Below are 19099 nucleotides of genomic sequence, written 5' to 3' on the forward strand. Positions count from 1 at the left end.
GAGTTTTCTCCTCCTCTGCTGTGAATATTGTGAACACACATTACTGAGAATATTCCAACATATAGCCCAGACCTCGGCCTACATTTGCATAAATCATCTCTAAATTCAGTGCAAACGTGTTCTTCTTCTTCTTCTTCTTCTTCTTCTTCTTCTTCTTCTTCTTCATTCTAAGAAGCGACTTAAATCAAATCAGAGGAACAAGCCAGTCTGGGGCTCTTCTGATACAAATACATACAAACTGATATGTTTTTTTTCCTTAATCTTACACTACCAACCTAATATCATATTTCATACACGCCCGCAGACATGCCCGCTGCCGCTATGTTTAATGTATAAAGCCAAGCCTTATAGCAAGATAGAAAACGCAGATGATAAATATGCATGTATTCAATTAAGGGTATTACAGAGGAGCTGATTTGCATAAGGATTTAGGAGCTTAACATCATATTTGTGCTATAAAACTTCACAATAGCCTAAACGCGAGCTGTTACGCGCGTGGAGGGGGCATGAACAGGTATTTTTTGAAAGAAGCGAGGAAAAGAAAAGGAATTATAAATATCAAGGAAACAGAAACAAATCATTCTGATATTGTTTAAGTGGCATAAAAACATTGTTCTTGTATATATATATATATATATATATATATATAAATTAAAAAAGTCCGGAGGTTGAATAGCTGGATGGATTTCGTTTTTTTTTAATCATTTAACTAACTCCTTGAATTGACTTCCAGCTTCAAACAACAAAAGCCAGAGCGGTGATGTGATAACGTGTAATTTTCTCCCACACCGCTGTAACTACCGTCTTTTGTGCAAGATCAAACCTTTTTCTCCGGTCCTCAAACACCGTCCTCTCTCTCTCTCTCTCTCTCTCTCTCTCTCTCTCTCTGATGACGAAGTCCACTTTCCCCTCCCAATTAAGAGCAGAGAGCTAATTAGAACGGAGCGGATCCGAGATCAGCTCAGCCTCGCGCTGCTCAACCAAACTGCGCGCTCTCTCTGCTCTGTCTGTATTGGAAATACAAGCCTGAAGCCTCTGGGTTACAAATGACATCAAATGACAAGAGTGGAGTTCATGAGATGAAGCTCTATTCTTATGGAATAAATAAGTAAATAAAAACATTAATAAATAAATTTAAAAAAAGGATTCATGATGCTAAAAAATATAGTGATGACACCCAGTGGTGCCAAAAATGATTTTTACGCATTAACACTAAGTTGATCAAGCCTAGACTAATGATGTGTTTAAACACACTTTTCCGCTCCTATATCAATACAATTATCAGATTCATTTTTTTGGAGCTTGATAATCTGTTCTTGATTTGATTGTAATATCTCTGGAGAAAAAGGTGACATTTAGTGACATTTTATAGGGCCTTTCTTGCCTTTCGATCTCGCCACACATCTGGTTTATTTAGTAAAATAAAGCTTTTTATGAATTGAAATGAGCCCAATTTACCTTTCACATAAAATATATAGGTCAAATATGAGTGAGTCAAAGTTGTGCATACAGTTTATAATAAGCTAAAACGTATCATTGGTTGTCTTTTGTGGTTCTATTGTTTGTCTTTTATTTTTTACAAATTAAACCAAACAAACAAAAAAATGGGATTAAAAAGTGAAACTTCTTCTTTATTTTATGGCTGATTTGGGAGACTTCATGCTTCAGTTTTGCTCACCCCTGCAGGTTCTGTGCATGCAGAGCCTTTTGGGTGCCATGGAGAGGCTGTGAGCAGCAACAGTGTGGAACCCTATCTGTGCGTCACTTGAGTAAAGGTCCCAGCAGACCTCCTCAGTGCGCACAGAGACAAACACACACACAGACAGACAGAGAGCTCCAACACCTCAGAAGACTGAAGCTCTCTGATTCTACTCCTCTTTCTTTGAGCACAAACCTTCCAAACCGCCTCTCCAGACAGACAGATAAGGTTTGGCCGCGGTGGTCTGCGCGTAACGGAGAGAGAGAAGCGCCGCTGCTGCTTTTTTTCCAGACCTGGTCGGTAAAAGTATCTTAGCCAAACAGTTCGGTGACGGCGGAACAGCCAATGAACATAAACGGTGCGTCGTGACGCAACAGGGCCCCGTTGATAAGGAGCCGGAGAGTCCAACCGGGACCTTGAGAAGGAGGACCGGCAGGTTTTTGGGCGGCCAGCAAACACTTCGCCTATCATCAGTCAACGTAAAGCCAACTCCTCCTCTTCTGCTGTTACGCGCATGTAATGCAGCCTCCAAAACATTAACCAAACAGACTACTGTAAAGGAAAACTGCTTCTCCCAGACGGCCTGCGGGATTTTTATAAAGCAAAAGGCTGCTGTGTTTTTTTTTTGTTTTTTTTTGCCTCTCTGAAAAGCAAAAGTAGTTTGTTTGAGCGACATAAATCAGCTGCTGCTGTAAAGCATCAACTCGGACTGTTGAACCTGGAGGAGGGGAGGAAGACTGGCAGCTTGTTTTTGGGACATATCTTCTTTTTTTGTTCTTTCTTTCTTTTGCTGTGTGATACATTAGAAGCCGACTGCCTTGCTTTGGCACTGCCAGTTGTACAGTTACTTATTGTTCTGCAGAAAAAGGTATTTGCTAATGCCTTACAGACTGTCGAAATCCTGAAATATTACTCCCGGCTCGGAGGAGGCATCGGTTGCTGAGAGCCATGCAGCAGCGGGGGCTTCCATAGTTGGTATGTTTATCCATCGCAAATGGAAAAGAAAATCTAGAAAGAACAATTGGTAATAAGAAGAAAAAATAAATAACAATCATACCTGAGAGAAAAATTCCCAGCGAAGAGAGAAAGAAACGAAATCTGTGCGATTTTATTTATGAATTAATCATATAGCTTATTAATAATGAGAGCTGCAGAGATTCGGATGACGGTTTCCATTGGCAGATGAGACGTAGTGTGGAGAACACGTGTCCCAATTTTTCCCTCATATTTTTTTCTCCCTGATCTGGATTTCTCACTTGTCACGGCAAGGAAAAAGGGAAAAAGGAAAAACCTCCAAAAAAGCGAGTATTATTTTGAGTGGCGTTATTGCGCAGGGTTTTTTTTTTTCGCCTCTTCTGATGGACATCTTGGCTTGCAGATCCGAAGAGAACAGTTATAATATCCTCCCATCTGCGGCAACGATGCTTTTCCACGGCCTCCCTGGAGGCGACGTGCACGGTGTGGTGGAAGAAATGGACCGGAGAGGAAAGAGCGAGTCAGCAGCCATCAGCTCGGCCATCGATATGGGAGAATCAGATACGGTAAGGAGAGAGATTTCTATTTGGCCCTCTCGGCTCGTTAGTCTGCAGGCAGGCAGCATGGCAGCCTGGAGAACATGTGACAGTGGCTGCTGCACTCTTACAGCTCCAAGCACTTCCATTCACTTCTGAAACGCCTTTTTTTACTTTAAATTCACACTGAAAAAACTGTCCAACAAATGTCACAGCTTGTTTTTTTTTAGTTGCTTTTATAAACTCCTATAAAACTTCCTACACAGGGCCTGAACAGTGTTATTTATTTATTCTGCCACTATTTAATGTAAAACTTCTTTTAGTCCTATAGCAAAGCTTCAACTCAAGAGCTGAACAAGCTGCACAATTATTCAAAGGAACAAAATGATTATTGTTTTTAACTCAGCAATTCATTTACGTACATGTGCCTTTATGATGCGTCCAAACCACACGTTAAACACTGACAACATATTTAATCACCAAAATAAAATATGGTTTTACACAGGCAAATTAGCACTGACATTAACAGCAAAACCTAGTTTAAAGTTTCTATTCTAATTTAAAAAACAAAACAAAAAAACGAAACAATAGTGTTAGCTTCTGTTTTTATTCTCTATTTTGTAAATAAAATTGCACAAATCTGATCATTAGAAAGTTCACTAACAATTCTTAAATGCGCCGCAATGAAATTAAAGCAAGAGCAGATGGGATAGGGGGGAAACAAATCTTCATTTTAATTCATTTGCAAATTATTCGTGGAGGGTGTGTGTGTGTGTGCACGTGTGCATGTGTCTATTTTGCGGGCCTCTCGAAGAAAATAACATTTAATGACAGTCCCCCTATCATAAACCTGTTTGTTATTGTACCTTTAATTAACATTATATTATTATTTTAACAGCACATTTACAATGACGTCCATCACCAAAAAATAACAACATTTCTAGACTAATTCCTATTCATATTTTACATCATTTTAGCCTACAATTTCCTTTACTGTCACAAAAATATTACTATGATGTTTTTTTTTAATTACATTGTGGTTGTATAGAGGGAGTTTGAATTGTCCTTTTCCTTACTGGATTGCATGTTAATATCAGTATAATATTCTTGTCTAGTATTATCGAGGTTGTTGGGACGAAAATAAAAATGTTAAACTCCTACAATATATATATATTTTTTTAATTCATTTTTATTTGGAGACGTTGACACTTTACATGATCAAAGAATGTACATGTTTGTAGCATGATGTTATGAGCAGCTTGTACTTAAAAGAGTGTTTCCATTTTTTTCTTTACTCCTACAATATTTCTTTAGAATATTTCTAAAAACCATCCCATGTGAGTGGTGGCTGTGGCCCTCTTTAGTGAGGCTATAATAAACTCGTCCTCTTGCTATAGGATTTTATAGCATTTGATTTCATCTTCCATCCATGTTATCATCGGGATGTCATGCAGAGTCGTTGTATATTCTTTCCAACACCATGTCCTGACGCTGTGTCCTCGTGTCTCTCTCTCTGTCTCCGTGTTGACCTGCAGTCCATGCCGTGTATGAACAGCGAGCGCGTGGCCCTGTGCGCGGGCTGCGGCAGGAAGATCGCGGACCGCTACTACCTGCTGGCTGTGGACAAACAGTGGCACATGCGCTGCCTCAAGTGCTGCGAGTGCAAACTCAACCTGGAGTCTGAGCTCACCTGCTTCAGCAAGGACGGCAGCATCTACTGCAAGGAGGACTACTACAGGTAGGAGGGATGCACAGGGCCTCGAGCTCCACACCCACACACCCCCCATCCAAAGGTGTTTAAGTGACAGTATATGTAGGATTCATGGAGCTAAATGTATGTTTTATAAACATGGTAATTGTGGCTGGTGAAGATACTCTTTTTTAAAAGTTTTAAAGTGACACCACACATGACCAGGGATGGAATATTAAAAAAAAAATAATATTAATGCAAAATACGTCAATAACATATTTTTTTCCTGATTTAGTTCTAAAAATTCTGTTTTATTTTAGAAATTTGACATGGCCTGGAGCTCCACACCCCCCCCATCCAAAGGTGTAAACCGGTGTTTAAGTGGCAGTATTTAGGATTCATGGGGCTAAATGTGTGTTTTCTAAACATGGTAATTGTGGCTGGTGAAGATACTCTTTTTTTTAAAGTTAAAGTGACACTACACATGACCAGGGATGGAATATTAAAAAAATATATACTATTAATGCAAAAAGAAGATACTCTTTTTTAAAGTTAAAGTGACACCAAATAATAATATTAATGCAAAAATACGTCAATAAAATCATTTTTTTCCTGATTTGGTTCTAAAAATTCAGTTTTAGTTTAATTTTTTTATTTCACAGCTTCTATGCTGATAATATGGGTTTGTAAAAACTGATGCTGCACTGATGACAGCTGATTTAATGTGACATAATTCCCTTTCTATATTTTTGTCAGATAGTTCCATTGTATTTGTTCCTCTCACTGTATGGACATGGTATATACGGAAAGAATGTCATACTGTCTGTGCTGCTAACACTCTCCAATGAAACTCAGATAATGAAATAGCTACTTTTAGGTCTAGCAGCTCTCTAGGGAAGTATGACCCCCACACACACACACTCACCACTCCTACCCCCACCAATCACTGAGGGAAGCTTTGGGAAACATCGGCTGTGCATTATTCTTAAATTCGCAAAAATAACAAAAAAAATCCATGTCAGGTTTTTATTTACCTGGCTAATATTCATATGTCATTTTATATTCCAATATCGTCCAAATTGATGCAGGTTATCATGTCTACCTTTAAGTTTTTTCTCGTGAAATCACTCAATAGTGCGCACAGGAAAACTTAATGCACTGTTTTTGGAGTGCGTAAAAGTTCGGGTATATACGCGCGTCACAGAGAGAGTTTATATCACGCAGCCTAAAACACACACCACGCAGCACCAGCAGGCCTTTGCCATGGCTCTCCGTGTTGTCCAGCCGCTGATGAGGTTTCTGTGTTGTCCGCAGAAGATTTTCGGTGCAGAGATGCGCTCGGTGCCACCTGGGGATCTCAGCGTCGGAGATGGTGATGCGGGCTCGAGACCTGGTCTACCACCTCAACTGCTTCACGTGCACCACCTGCAGCAAGATGCTCACCACCGGGGACCACTTTGGCATGAAGGACAGTCTGGTGTACTGTCGGCTGCACTTTGAGACTCTCATCCAGGGAGAATATCAGACTCATTTTAACCACGCGGACGTTGTGCCACACAAAGGCCTGGGCCCGGCCAACACGCTCGGACTATCCTACTTCAACGGCGTGGGGACGGTGCAGAAAGGCCGGCCAAGGAAGAGGAAAAGTCCCGGGCCTGGGGCCGAGCTGGCTGCTTATAACGCAGGTAAGAAGGAGTTATAAAAAGACGTTCAAAAAACACAAAAACAAGCGTAAAACATAATTAACAACGGTGTTGTGGTTAATTAAAGGTGGACATATGAGAATAAATGCATACAATTCATGTATATGTCGTGCTTTAATCCTGATTTTTTTATGCTGATTTGACATACAAAATAATACTTATTTTAGATCTAAAATGTAGAAAAATAAAAGTTAGAAATAAAAATGTGCATATTGTAAAGTAAAATCTCGCTCCACTGTTCTACTGAACAGCCACACAGCGAGAATACGAGCTGATTAAGACCGACAGGCTTCATTAAGGGAAATTATTTTTAACATTCCTATAGGGGATTATATTATGTGTCTGTGCTCTCTTCAATAATGACTCTATCAAAGAAAACTTTACAGTATTTCCTTTTATACCCTGCGGTTTCATATCTAATATTTTTATATGGAGTTTATCATAACTTTACCACTATAACGTTATAGGCCTATAGGTTTAAACACGCTTGGTCTCACTATAATACATATTAAACATCCCTAAAGAGACGCTAAATATTGAGTTAATAACGACCTTATTGCATTGCTCATTTTCCCTTTCTTTAAAGATCCTATAATCTTAGTTATAGTTTTGTTTCCAGTGATTTTGTCATGACCTGTGTGTGCTTTTGTGTTATTTGCGTCCGCATTATAAGATCTTCCACATTATCACTGCATAGTCTATATAGTTTTGCATTGCGCTAACGATTTCTGTCAGAAACAACAGCAGCATGTTCACGTTGAGGCCAAACATTGTGCATGAATAAGCCTGAATACCAGCTAATACACAAAGAGACAAGCATGCAGGCCAAGTATGAGGCCAGGCAGGCAGGACAACAACAAGCTGGCTATCTCAGAGAGAAGAGAGAAGAGAAGGAAAGTGCAATAGGCTGTATTATTATTGTCAAATTGGAGAAACAAAAGGTGATTTAATTCGTCAGGACCCTAACATGAATAAATTTAGGCCATAATTATTGCAAATTGAACTTTTAGATTTCTTCAGGTCAATGAGGTCTAACAATTCTTAACAAAAAGGTGCATGTAGTCAATATTTTTTTTCTAAATGATCTTAAAAAGAATCACTTTTCATCGTTGGTGGTTTGTAGTCATGTTTCTGTTCAGGCAGTCTGTTAGCAAAAAGTTTTTTGATGTTCTGGCTTTTGCTTTCGCCCTCTTCCACTTGTCAGACTCCATAGACATCTACAGACCCTAACACCACCCCCCCCCCTACACACACACACACACACTGCTGGAGCATTTTTTGCATTGGTACTGGGTCAAACTGGGTGTCTACCAGTGAGAGATCAATGTGATGTGATAAGTTATTCACTGGAACAGAGAACAAGGAATACAAGAACTTTGTTCCGGCAGAACTATTCTGGCTGGAATCCCATTTTTTTGATGCTTTGACATTAGTTTATCAATTTATTTTATTTATTCTTTATTTAAATCAGGCAGCCTCATTGTGACATTAAGATCTCTGAGAATGAGAATGAGAAACATTCAGAACACAACCAGCAAAACAGAAAACAACACGATTACACAATAAAACAAGGTATTAAAGCCAGTTACAAGAATCATAAAAAAGCATCAGGTAATAAAGCTTTAAAATCTCCAAGGGGAGTGCAAGACTTTGTTCACAATTGTTCACATAAGAAAAAAGTTGATTACAAACGAAACAAAGGAATCAGTTTTGTTGAGTCTCCTTTCTCTCAACTTTTTTTCTTTTCTTTTTTTTTTACAGTTTAGTCAGTTTAAATAAGCTGCAACAAGTGAAATATTTATATTCCCACTAGTTTTAATGCAAATTAGCATATTTCCTTTTATTATCCACCTGGATCATGTGATCCACGATTTGAAAGAGGAAGCATCACTTTCTGTATATTAAGATTCTGCCACTTTTTTTTTTTTTTAACCATTGGCATTTCTGATACAAGTTGAGCTGCTCTAAAAAATATTTCACCTAACATTTTTGGACTTTGCTTTAATTAAAATGCATCTTTCTGACATTTTTAAGAATACAAGATTTCATCAAGATTAAAGGTAGAATAAGATTTCAGAATAAGAGATTCTTACTAAACTACTACTACTAAAATGTAGAGTAGTAGTAGTAGAGTTTTTTCTCTTTTATGTATTTAGTAAACACAATGAAGCAAAGTAATTTGTAGCATAATCAGGAGGAGAATGAAGAGGCAGTGCGCCCTCTTCTGTTTCCAGCCGGAAACAACATCCAAGCTTCACCTGAGCAATGACATGAGAACATGTGGCAACCTGAAGCAGCCTGCACTTCTGAGATGGTTCTAACACTGTGAATAAAACATTGTGTTTGAGGACGAGGACAACGAGCAGGAAAAACAGGCTGCTTTTTGTTAAAATGCTGCAGCATATGCTTTGGCCAGAAAGCAGCATTTGTTCTGCCTGGTGTGTATGGACTAATTAAGTGAAGTGTTATTCTGATGGTTTTCACTCACTTCATATTCATCATTTGCGTTCTGATATTGAACACGAACTGTTATGCATGCGGCAACACTTTGAATATTGCCAAGAAATTTGCAGGCTGGGACACATACATGTGTGTTGTTGTTGTTGTTGTTGTTGTTGTGGTGGTGGTTGTGTGTGTGTGTGTGTGTGTGTGTGTGTGTGTGTGTTTGTTTGCTGAAGCCAGGCTAGCACCTCCTCCCAGGATAGATAGACATGTAGACAGGGACAGACAGACAGACGAGGTGCAGAGAGGAGGATAATCTGCAGCTGGAGGAAACAGCTGTCAGGTCGCAGTGTCTCCTTGGATCAGATTGATTTAACAGATTTAAACGAAGAATCTACATTGGAAATATAACATTTTAACATGTTAAAAAGAAAGATGTACGAATATAACAAAAAAAAAATGCTAAAATGCTTTCTTCATATCGGATCTTTCTCTCCTTAAACTCCACATTCAATATATTGCACCTAAATATTTGCATTGCCTGCCTCATGCACAAAGTTGACCTCAGAGTCATGTGGGGTCACTTGATAGTTTCTGCATTTATTGATTTTCTTGGGAGATTAATAGATTTTCTATGATGTATTAACAATAAGTACACTCACAAGGTTTGAAATGCAGAATAGCATTTCTACGCGATGCATTTGTGCTCCTTAAAAATGGCGGGGTCATGAGAATTTTGGGACCTAAAAATGGCGTCAGAAAAAGAAGGAAAGAGAGCGCTCAATGCAAAAAGCCAATCAGAAGTGAAGGACTAAAGAAATCTAAATGACGATAGTGATTGGATCAGAGTTCAGTCTGTCTAACCAGCTCTTCTCTCCTGTTCTCTCAGCGCTGAGCTGTAACGAGAACGACGGCGAGTCTATGGACCGGGACTCCCAGTACAGCTCCAGTCAGAAGACCAAGCGCATGCGGACATCCTTCAAGCACCACCAGCTGAGGACTATGAAGTCCTACTTCGCCATCAACCACAACCCAGACGCCAAGGACCTCAAACAGCTTGCCCAGAAGACCGGCCTCACCAAGCGGGTCTTACAGGTAATCACAACAGCCTTTCACTTCAGACGAGACCACGGTTTCCTTTACTCAGGGGGGGAAGGAGACAAATGCCAAAAGGGGTGAAGGAATTCTAGTTGTGTCCAATGCAAATCAGCCTGCTTCCAATTGTAAAATATATGAAGTGAGGTTTTCCTGAAAGAAGCCAAATCAGCTGCTTTATTTTAAGATTCCATTCCAGTGAAATTCTTGGAATACTTTCAGGAAACTACAAACAAGCTGAACAATTCTTTTTTCTTTCCCGCCTTTTTTCTTTCTTATTTAAATAAAAACACAATCAAAAAATAAGAAAATGCATTTAAAAAGATGCATTGAAAAGAAGTTTCTAATTTCCTCAAGGTAAAACAAACTGTTATAAGTCAATGTGTTTTCATACTGGAATGCAAAATTACCCTGAAAATGAAAAGAAAGCCATGAAAGAAAATTAATCTATTTCAGTGGACGATGTGATGTTATGGTGAGGACTGAGGGATGAAAAACAAAAAGCTCTGTAGTACACGCGAAGAAAGAGGAAGCACAACAGAGCGTTTGATTTCCACAAAAGACGACAGCAAATTATCTGGGGGACCGAGAAGAAGAAAAATGAGACAAAAAGGTTTCTGAATCAAATTTTTTTTCTGAGAAGGGGAAAAAAAAAAAATCATCCCGCTGCTTTAATTAATGCTTGCAGAAAACAAGGCAGTCGTTTTGCTTTGATGAGTTCGAGTTTTCATGCCTGTTATTCCAGCTGAAGCGCCCGTTTCCCATGGCTCCGTCATGATTCCAACACTAACACGCACCAACACTCGGCTCAGCGCAGACTCACCACATCTAGGATGCTCCTTTTTATCACTGAAAAAGAGAGCAAAGATTAAGTGCAAAAAAAATAGAATTCAGAAATGAAAAATAAACATCAGGGACAATGAGGAGCAGGGTGCTTGTTCCAAAATTGTGGTGCGGGGCCTTCTTGAAAGGGGTCACGGGCTCCTCAGCAAAATGGGGAAGAAGCCATTCATTGTATTGTCATTGTAAATATGAGAATAATGACTGACATCATGGCTGCTATACACACGTCTTTTTCTGTGGCTACCACTGTCTTTTTCTCTATGACTATAGCCAGACAAAGTAAAAGGTTTTTATAACTTTTCTACACAGTAGAAGAGTGCCCTAGTGTTGTGGTTTTAAATGTTCTTTTATCCTTGACTCCAGTCTGAACATCTACAAATAGACATTTAACAGACACCATGAGATGCTCACTGGTGTGTGCTCTTAGCTAACAGCAAATGGAAGGGTGTCTGGTTGTGGTGGCGCTGGAGATAATGTGGGTCTACTTGGGGTTCTGCAACATCAAAATGTTTTTTCATATTTTAGCCCTTTTGCTGCAAAATTTCTCAAGTCTTCCAAACTAAACGAAAAAATACATAGATTCTCAGTGCCTTTAAAAACGTCCCATATGTGCTTTTTTTTTTTTTCCTCTTCTGACGTCCATATCAGCAGCATGACATCATTTTTCAGTGCCTTCCAAAACTGTTACAAAAACTATTCATACGACCGTTTCGTCATCTGTTACAGCTTTGGTTAAGGTTTGGTTAAGTTTAGGCACGAAACATCTTGAAGGCAGAATTCACCATACACATTTGACATATTATTGGCCTTATGACATTGAAAAAATTGTCTCCTTATAGCTCTGTTTTTGGTCTCCTCCAACTCATTTGACGATATTAGTCTCTTTAGCTGCTAAATACTGTACTATGTTCACCAGCCAGTCTCTATCTGTGTCTGTGTGCTGTTTGCTGCTGGATAGGTAATGTACAGGGCCTTTTTTGTTGTTGCTGAAAATGATCCTGTTCAGAGCGGTGAGACTGAACCAAAACAGTAAAGTTGTGGACTAGAAAAAAGAAAACAATGAGCTAAAAGATGCTAAAATGCACCGTACAGTTGAGGGGAGCTGCAGATTCGGGTGATAATTGTCTGTGGCCCCTTTCCCCTAACACATACCCCGTCTTCCTCCTCATGAGGTTTTTAGGGTCTATAACAATGTTACGCTACTTCTATCTTTGCTCCTGACATAATTACTAAAGCTCCTTGTCAGGGAAATGTAAAGTTATGTCTTATTTAAAGGGGACACATGATGTAAAACTCACTTTTTCAGTGCTTGTGCACATACATTTGGGTATCTGGAGTGCCTACCAACCCACAAACTGTGAAATTAGACAACCCAGTCAGTTTTTTGTGGGCTGCCTAGATCAGAAAACGGGATTAAACAAGCCATTCAGATTTGGCTCCCCTTCCTATGTCACATGCAGGCTCATTAGAATATATCGCCCACAGCTTAAGAATTACCTTTACAAAGGTGCACCATATTTTTCTAACAAGCCAATCAGAGCAGAGTGGGCTTTATCGGGAGGGGGGTCTTAAAGAGACAGGGCACTAAAACGGGGCATTTCAGACAGAGGGTGAATATTCAGACAGACAGTATGAGAAAAATATTGTGTTTTTTAAACATTAAAAGCAGCGTTGTTAAAGATCTTATAATTATATTAGTTGAAATTCTCATTACATCCCGACAGCAATCGATAAATCCAATGCTCTGAGAAAAAAAGAAAAAAAAATCTGATATCTGTGGCTGTCGCAGGACTGTAATAAATCGAGCCAAATGAAATGATTGGATGGACTGCCTGCCTGTCTACTTACCTATCAGCCTGCCACCGGGGTCTACCACAAGCTGCTAGCTTGACAGCTGGGAGTATACTAACAATAGCCATGTTCGCCTTTCACGTTCATTATGATATGTTTATGTTCGTAATGATGATAGTGGAGGAGTGGCTTTTGACGGAGGCCTGAAGTGACGGACTGTCACTGTTGCCGTCTTGGTGACTCTAGATTAAGGGAGTTTTGGAGCCAGTTAGCAGGTAATGCTGCTAGCTACTTTCATAGGAAAAGAGTTGGCAACACTGGGCTTGTTTTTTCTGCTGGATCATTTTAAAAATCGAGTGTACTCTGGCTTGTTTCTCAAGACCGCCCATCCTAAAGCATGTAAACGTGTTCTAGTAGAAACCCAAAATAGTCCCCTTTAAGCATTTGAACAAAACGACTGATGAAATCAATGCCTGTAAGGAATAAAATCTAATAACATGCTCGAGAAAATGGTTGCCAGCTTTGTCTCAATGATTGTAGTTACTTAAACATGCATTAGCACAGGTGTGGTCAGTTCACAAAGTCTTGAACAAAGTATGTAGGGTTGTGGTATTTGTGAGTTGGGGAGATGTTTAAAGGGACTAAAACATTGTCTCACTTACCTCTAGTTGTATCCAGCTATGTAGATATTTTTGGAGATTATTTGTCCAAGTTTTGAGATATCAGCTACTTCTACCCCGATACAATGGAGGAGAGTGGAATTTTGTTTGTGGTGCACTGAAAAAATACGTTTTATAATTCAACACCAACATGTGTTTTCATGTCCTGGTTATTCTTGATAATCCACAGACCTTGCAGTGAACAGTTATCCTTGGAAATAAAGGTTCTACCAAAGAAATAATCCCTGTGGGTAATCTAGAGCAATATAGGGACACTACTTCTAGAAAGAGATACTACTACAGAATATTTTTAAACTAAAATTCTTCATTTTATTCCCATAGGTCTGGTTTCAAAATGCTCGGGCTAAATTCAGGAGGAACCTGCTGCGGCAGGAGAGCACCGGGGTCGACAAGGCCTCCGACGGCTCCACGCTGCAGGGCGGGACACCGTCGGGCCCGGCCTCAGAGATCTCCAACAACTCCATGAGCCCCTCCAGCACCCCCACCACCCTAACAGACTTGACCAACCCCACCATGCCCACCGTCACCTCCGTGCTCTCCTCGGTGCCGGGCGGCATGGACGTCCTCGAGTGCCGGAGCCCGTCGCAGACCACGCTGACCAGCCTCTTCTGATGGACGGAGCCCTTTCTCCCCACAGCCTAACCTCCTACCCGTCCCCCACCCTCACACCCTACTGGATCTAAAACTGAGCACTGTTGACTCCTTCGAACATTAAACGGATTAGAAAAAGAGAAGGTAACGGAAACATGAAAAAAAAAAAAAAGATTTCATTTCGCTCTGAGCCCATTAGAGACTATTTGCATAGTGAGGCGGCCAAGCCTTACAGATGGAACAGTTGTTGTTATTTTGATGTTGTTGTCTTGTCGAGAACTGAGGAGACTTGATTTGCATTTTTCAATGTTTACAGAAAGAGACTGCGGGAAAAAAAGAAAACTGCTTAATTTTTAATTAATTCATTTTTTTCCAGCACAGTATTTATGTTGTTGTACAAGAGTCACTGTTAGAAGGATTGTAAAAAAAATCTTTTTTTGAAAATCTGAGATTAAACACAGGTTACAATATCCTACGACTGCCATGTGCCTTACAGTCCATTTTATCAGACACAAATGATCTAACTCAGAAGAGAGTGTAGGGGAAATTACCTGTGTGTGTGTGTCATGGTTAGTTCCCTTTTTGTGTTTGCGTGTCCACACCATGTGTATTTATTCTGCTTTAATTTCAAATGTTCCATCTAATAGTTAAGACTGATGAGAGTCATGGGAAACTAATTATTCTCCTCGTCTAGAATTCCTCACTTTGTCAATGATAGGATTTAAACGGAACACAGGTCAAGCAAATAACTTAAAATTTAGTTAATTTAATTAAGACATTTTGTGGCTTTGAATAGTCATATGTGCCAAATTCCAACCCTGCCCCTTCCACTGATGACACCTCTGTTTTAGCTTGTACGGCAAACCAACAATAATCCAGTATCCTGCTTTAATTTGTTTCAAATAAGACTGTTCTTTCCTGTACACAGAGTGTAGACCGATGATATCATCTGAAACTTTTTTTGCTGTATAGCAAGTGAGAAATATCTACTGTTAAAGTACAATACAATTATTTATGTCTCTCAAGATAAATCCACTGCTATCAAGATTATTTTACAATATTCATGAATATATTTTATTACAATAAGTGGAATCATCTCACATTACCAGACAGGTTTTCAAAAAACCTTTTTCTAGGAATGTGGAGTTAAAATGGTTTGTGAAGGTGGAGGTGGAGGAGAGCTGCTGTAATGATCCTGACTGAGCTCCTCTTGCTGTGCTGCTTCATTCTTGTACACATCCCTGTTATCCTCGCTTCTCTGGAAGAAACATAAACACTACCAGCTATAAGACTTTTGTTTTCCAAGATATGTGCGTACACACAGTAGTGGTGCACTGCTCGGATTGGTCAAAGGCATTTTGACGCCTCTAAACCAGAGCTATGAGTGGAATTGCGGTTAAGTTCGGGATGGAAACAGAAAAAGGTCCGATAAAGACCGATGGAGACAGATGTTTCTTTCAAAAGATGACGAGATCTGCTTCCATTTCTTCTTCTTCTTCTTCTTCTTCTTCTTCTTCTTCTTTTCCTGGCAATGTAATGCAGCATCAGCACCCACCGTTACATGCATCCACTCCACTAAAAGGATCTTTTTTGATGATTTTGCTTGAAATTACGTTTTGGACATTTGGTTAGAAATATACAAACGCAAACAAGTTTTATTATTTTAATTATGTTTTCATTTGCACCGAAAGCAATAAGTTACCTCATATTACAATATGATTTTGCCATATTTCAATATATGGCAGTGTAGAGACAGACAGGAAACATGGGGGGGAAGCAGAGGGGATGACACACAACAGAGATCCCTGGCTGGAATCGAAACTGAGTTCTCTGCCAATTCCAAGTTTAATTCGATATTTAGTTTGATCATATTTTATTTGTCAACTGCTGCGGTGCAGATGATCAGCTACAGTAAGGCTACATTAATGTATTGAGAGGAGTATCAGTGTGGCTATGGCAGAATGCTTCACTTCACTTCCCTTTTATGGCCACATTACCAGAGTGAGTAGAATTTGTTTTCGGTACAGCTTGGAAAAAAGCACTCGGTGTCATTAGCACGATATAGACAGACACAACATATTAAACAATAAATAATAATCACAATATTCCTAGACAATGAAGAGCTGTATGTATCACAATGCCAGCCTCTCTTCATCATATTATAATAATAAGTTCAGGTGCAGTTTTCAACCAATTGCACTTTACAGTTTTGGGTAACTTGACGCTGAAAGAGACGCCAAGTCGGGAATAAGCGATCCCTGGACCCTATTAGTTAACAAGGGGGTTTATGTATCCGTGCCAACGGGTCCATTGTCTCATAATGCGGCCTATGCTCTGGGCGGTCAGTGAAAGGCAATCTGGGAAACGTAGGAAACCACTATCAATGTAAAATTAGAAAAAGCAAATTTAGGAAAGTGGGTACACCAAATTCTTATGAAAATAACTGAAATGCACGGATGATATATAGATTTTTGTTAGTGAGAAGATATTTTGATTGTAATAATCTATCAAAGTATCGAACTACGTATATAAGAGGATAACTGCATATACAGTAAACAAACAGGACTTCAACAGATTCAGATATTAATGTTAACAGTCCACTCTTTAACATTTCAAAGAACAGGTCTTCATGTATCACAGCAGGAAGTGTGTGTGTGTGTGTGTGTGTGTGTGTGTGTGTGTGTGTGTGTGTGTGTGTGTTACACATTGTTACATTCAACCACCAAATGTGGCACTAAAAAAAGAAGAAAACGCCCCCCCCCAATCACTTAAAATAAGCATCTGTGCCGAAGCTGAGAGTGATAGTAGCTGACAGCCTTCCCGAAAGTGTAATCATAAAAAAAAAAATCTGTTTTCATGAGCAGCTCTTCCTCAGTCTGCTGGAGCAAAATATGCTCAATTTTCTCATGGCTCCAGCAGCGGGGATTTGGGCTGATCATAAAGGTAGGAAGATTTTCCACTTAAAAATATCACTTTACAATCCGTTCCAACACGGAAGTTTAACAAGGAGGTGGTGAGTGGGTGGAGGAGGGAGAGGTCTGGAGAATTGCAGTCTTTACACTTTGTAAGCAAAACATGAATTATGAAAAACAGACCTTAACTTCCCCTGCAGTGCATAATTAGAAATGGGTGTATATAAAAAACCCTCGCAGCGTACAGACTTGGTAATTATCTCTGCAATGGTGTGTGGAGTGTGAGGACGTGACCGCCGACGAAACACACTTCGACAAAAATCTGCTCGTCTTTAGTCCAGAACATTGACCACATCTCTACAGGTCTGCCTGCATGTTCAGTAAACAAGAACATGAAGTGTGTGTGTATGTTTGGAGCCCTCACTCCAGGAAATCAATCAGGTCAGACAAACATATGGATGTCTTGGCCGAGCCTCACTGAAACTGCATATCTGTGTGATATAAAGACAAAAACATAGTTCAGACTATAAATTCTCAGCGTTAAAAAAAAAAAAAAAAAAAAAAAGCATATTTGGCTGCCTGCTTCATGTTAATGTGTGATGTGAATTTGATCCAGTAATTACAGGGAAAGGAAGAGTCTTGGCAAGCATCACAGAGAAATAACACAACAGGCTCATAACTGAAATTTACTGTGTGTTAATGGATGCTTATGTTTTTTTTTTCTTCCTAGAAATTGTTATTCTAAGGACAGTAAACTGTGTATTAAGGATTTTCCAGAGCAGATGGAGCGGGACCAACAGCTTTACAAAATCGGATTGTTTTGAAAAACCAACTCTCTCTACTTTAGTCTCAGTGTCAGTTGAATGCTTTTTATTTACTGTTTCAATCGCCTGCCTATACTGGCTGCCTGTTTGCTAGATCAGTATGAGATGTCATGGCAGCCATCAATCCAGATTTGACCTTTTTATCATTTAGGGGGGACGCCCCATGAATAGAATAAACAATTTAACTAATAGATATCACCATGATACTTCCCAAGCTGATTACTTACATTAAGACAATTCTTTTTTGTATTACAAGTTTTCTGAAATGTTATGTTTAAATGTGTAAATGAGGCATTATCTTACCAAATATGTCCTAATTTGCATACATTTCCGGACAGAAATCCGAACATTGGATAAATCCAGGTGCAAAATTCTTGTTCCATTTCGTTGGCATATTAGAGTCAAAGATTATTACAAAGGGAAATTTGGATATCTCTTTTAATCACTTCATAAATCAGAAAATACTGTCAGCAGCCATTAAAAAAACATTTCTCCATGATTTTTTTATTTAAGAATAAGACATTCTATAAATTAGGTTATGAATGATATATGAACAAACTCAATAAAAAATCTTCAGAATATAGATAGGAATGAAACTGGAAAGTTAGGTGTGCTACTGAAGTGGAGATTTCTGGCTCAGAGTCTGAGAAAACAACCTTTACATATTGTAAAATTCCATACATTTTGAATACACTAAAGGTGAATAGGGTAAAAAAACAACAACAACTAATATAAAGCAGTATGAAACTCCCCCAGTGGATAACTTACATTAAGACAAATATGTTTTTGTATTATAAGTTTTCTCAAATGTTATGTTTAAATATGCAAACGAGACATTATCTAATGATAACTTTTGGTGAATTTAAGAAAAATCTACAGACACAAATAGACAAAATGTAATAAAATAAACCCCTAAATGTGTATTCTGGATGTTTTATTTCCACTAGTCTGAAAGAAGACATGTTATGGAAGCAAAATAGCCCAAAATCTCAAAATTGACCAGTGCATAAAAAAACAATGTTTTTGCCTGAGGTGTCTCCCCTTAAAACGGAGAATAAAAATAAAACAGAAGATATGATTCAAAGGATCATACCAGTGTTCTTGCACATTTTATTTCATACTGTACTACTGACCATTTTCTAGTGTTTTTGCTTTTTCAGTGGGTCTTTATCTATCTTCAAGGAAGCCATTGGTTTTCATTAATTTCTCTAAATCATTAAATCACCACGATTAACATGCGGGCTTGAAATGTTTCATAAAGAAGAAGGCTGGCAATACTTAATTTTTTTGGTGTGTCATTAAATCCCATAAAAACTAT

General features: G+C 39.0%; 1 protein-coding gene across 3 annotated transcripts; it reads left to right on the forward strand.

Annotated features, from left to right (window-relative positions):
• Positions 1–1755: 1755 nt before the first annotated feature.
• On the forward strand, positions 1756–14527 carry lhx2b (LIM homeobox 2b). Of its 3 annotated transcripts, XM_074637468.1 has the most exons (6): positions 1757–2674; positions 3078–3240; positions 4746–4948; positions 6215–6585; positions 9935–10140; positions 13776–14527. In XM_074637468.1, the coding sequence occupies exons 2-6, from the start codon at positions 3121–3123 to the stop codon at positions 14064–14066; spliced, it is 1191 nt and encodes a 396-aa protein (XP_074493569.1). In that variant the 5' UTR covers positions 1757–2674; positions 3078–3120; the 3' UTR covers positions 14067–14527. The 3 variants fall into 3 exon arrangements, with proteins under 3 accessions (XP_074493570.1, XP_074493569.1, XP_074493568.1); XM_074637469.1 differs by having other exon boundaries at positions 1756–3240; positions 6218–6585; XM_074637467.1 differs by having other exon boundaries at positions 1759–3240.
• The last annotated feature ends 4572 nt before the right edge of the window (positions 14528–19099 follow it).

Source organism: Sebastes fasciatus, chromosome 6, assembly GCF_043250625.1.
Source record: "Sebastes fasciatus isolate fSebFas1 chromosome 6, fSebFas1.pri, whole genome shotgun sequence".
NCBI lineage: Eukaryota > Metazoa > Chordata > Actinopteri > Perciformes > Sebastidae > Sebastes > Sebastes fasciatus.

Excerpts from the sequence above, each read along its gene's own strand:
- lhx2b (XM_074637467.1), top strand. The coding sequence starts at position 3,058 with ATGGACATCTTGGCTTGCAGATCCGAAGAGAACAGTTATAATATCCTC. Across the intron at positions 6,586-9,934 it reads GCTGGCTGCTTATAACGCAG|CGCTGAGCTGTAACGAGAAC; the intron begins GTAAGAAGGAGT and ends CTGTTCTCTCAG. Across the intron at positions 10,141-13,775 it reads TCACCAAGCGGGTCTTACAG|GTCTGGTTTCAAAATGCTCG; the intron begins GTAATCACAACA and ends TTATTCCCATAG.